We start from the raw sequence: 789 nt of genomic DNA, 5'->3' as shown, positions 1-789 counted from the left end.
AAAACACTGCTGATACTCAAAACATTGATATTCCACATCAATCATCCGTCTGTTCAGTTGACGATTACGCAAACACCATTCAGAATTTGCAAAATGTAATCCAACAACAAATGTCAACCATCCATGACATGCTGGATAGATTGCACGCATCCAGTATTCAACAACCAGCAATGCCTGATTCATTGTTTGATTCATCGTTTGGTGCACGTCATGATGCATTGACTCGTTTGCATGATTTGAATGATCGTCTTGGCAACAATATGGTCAGATTCACGACTGCTAGCCCATTGGTTATGGATTCATGGTCTGATGTCAAGAGCGGTATGAAACCATCATGTACTGGAATCAATGCGGCTTCTACATGTCAAGAAAATGCAATCAAGAGTGATGTGTCGTGTGGTGAAGACAAGTCTGCAGCAGTAGATCGAGCCAATGCAGTGCGTGGATTCATACGTGGCATTGCATTGCAAAAACTTGCATTGTTGGACTGTGCAGCATCTAATCTTGGACAGCAATATCAAGGTAACCAAAAAACACAGCTACTGCAGCAACTTGATCGTGTTCGTAAAGCCACGGCAAAACTTGAATTGCAGTCCAAATCGCTATCATGTCGTGCCAAGCAACTAGGCAGCTGTGATGCCAAGATTGGTGAGTGTAAAGGTGTTCAAGATAATACACGCTTGGAACGACGATGGTGGGGAGCAGGATCAGGAGCAGGATATGGTGCAGGAGTTGCTCCGGGATATGGTGTAGGCATGTAATAATTGAATCTACCCATTTTTTGTTAGC

At 43.3% G+C, this 789-nt stretch overlaps 1 protein-coding gene across 1 annotated transcript; it reads left to right on the top strand.

Moving 5' to 3' along the window:
• Nucleotides 1–170: 170 nt before the first annotated feature.
• On the top strand, nt 171–761 carry BATDEDRAFT_23771 (uncharacterized protein; the record flags this gene model as incomplete). The annotated part of the gene is made up of 1 exon (XM_006677764.1): nt 171–761. One exon carries the CDS (start codon nt 171–173, stop codon nt 759–761), a length of 591 nt encoding a protein of 196 aa, XP_006677827.1.
• Nucleotides 762–789: the final 28 nt, after the last annotated feature.

Source organism: Batrachochytrium dendrobatidis (assembly GCF_000203795.2).
Source record: "Batrachochytrium dendrobatidis JAM81 unplaced genomic scaffold BATDEscaffold_4, whole genome shotgun sequence".
NCBI classification, from domain to species: domain Eukaryota; kingdom Fungi; phylum Chytridiomycota; class Chytridiomycetes; order Rhizophydiales; genus Batrachochytrium; species Batrachochytrium dendrobatidis.
This window is presented reverse-complemented; position numbering and strand designations above follow the sequence as displayed.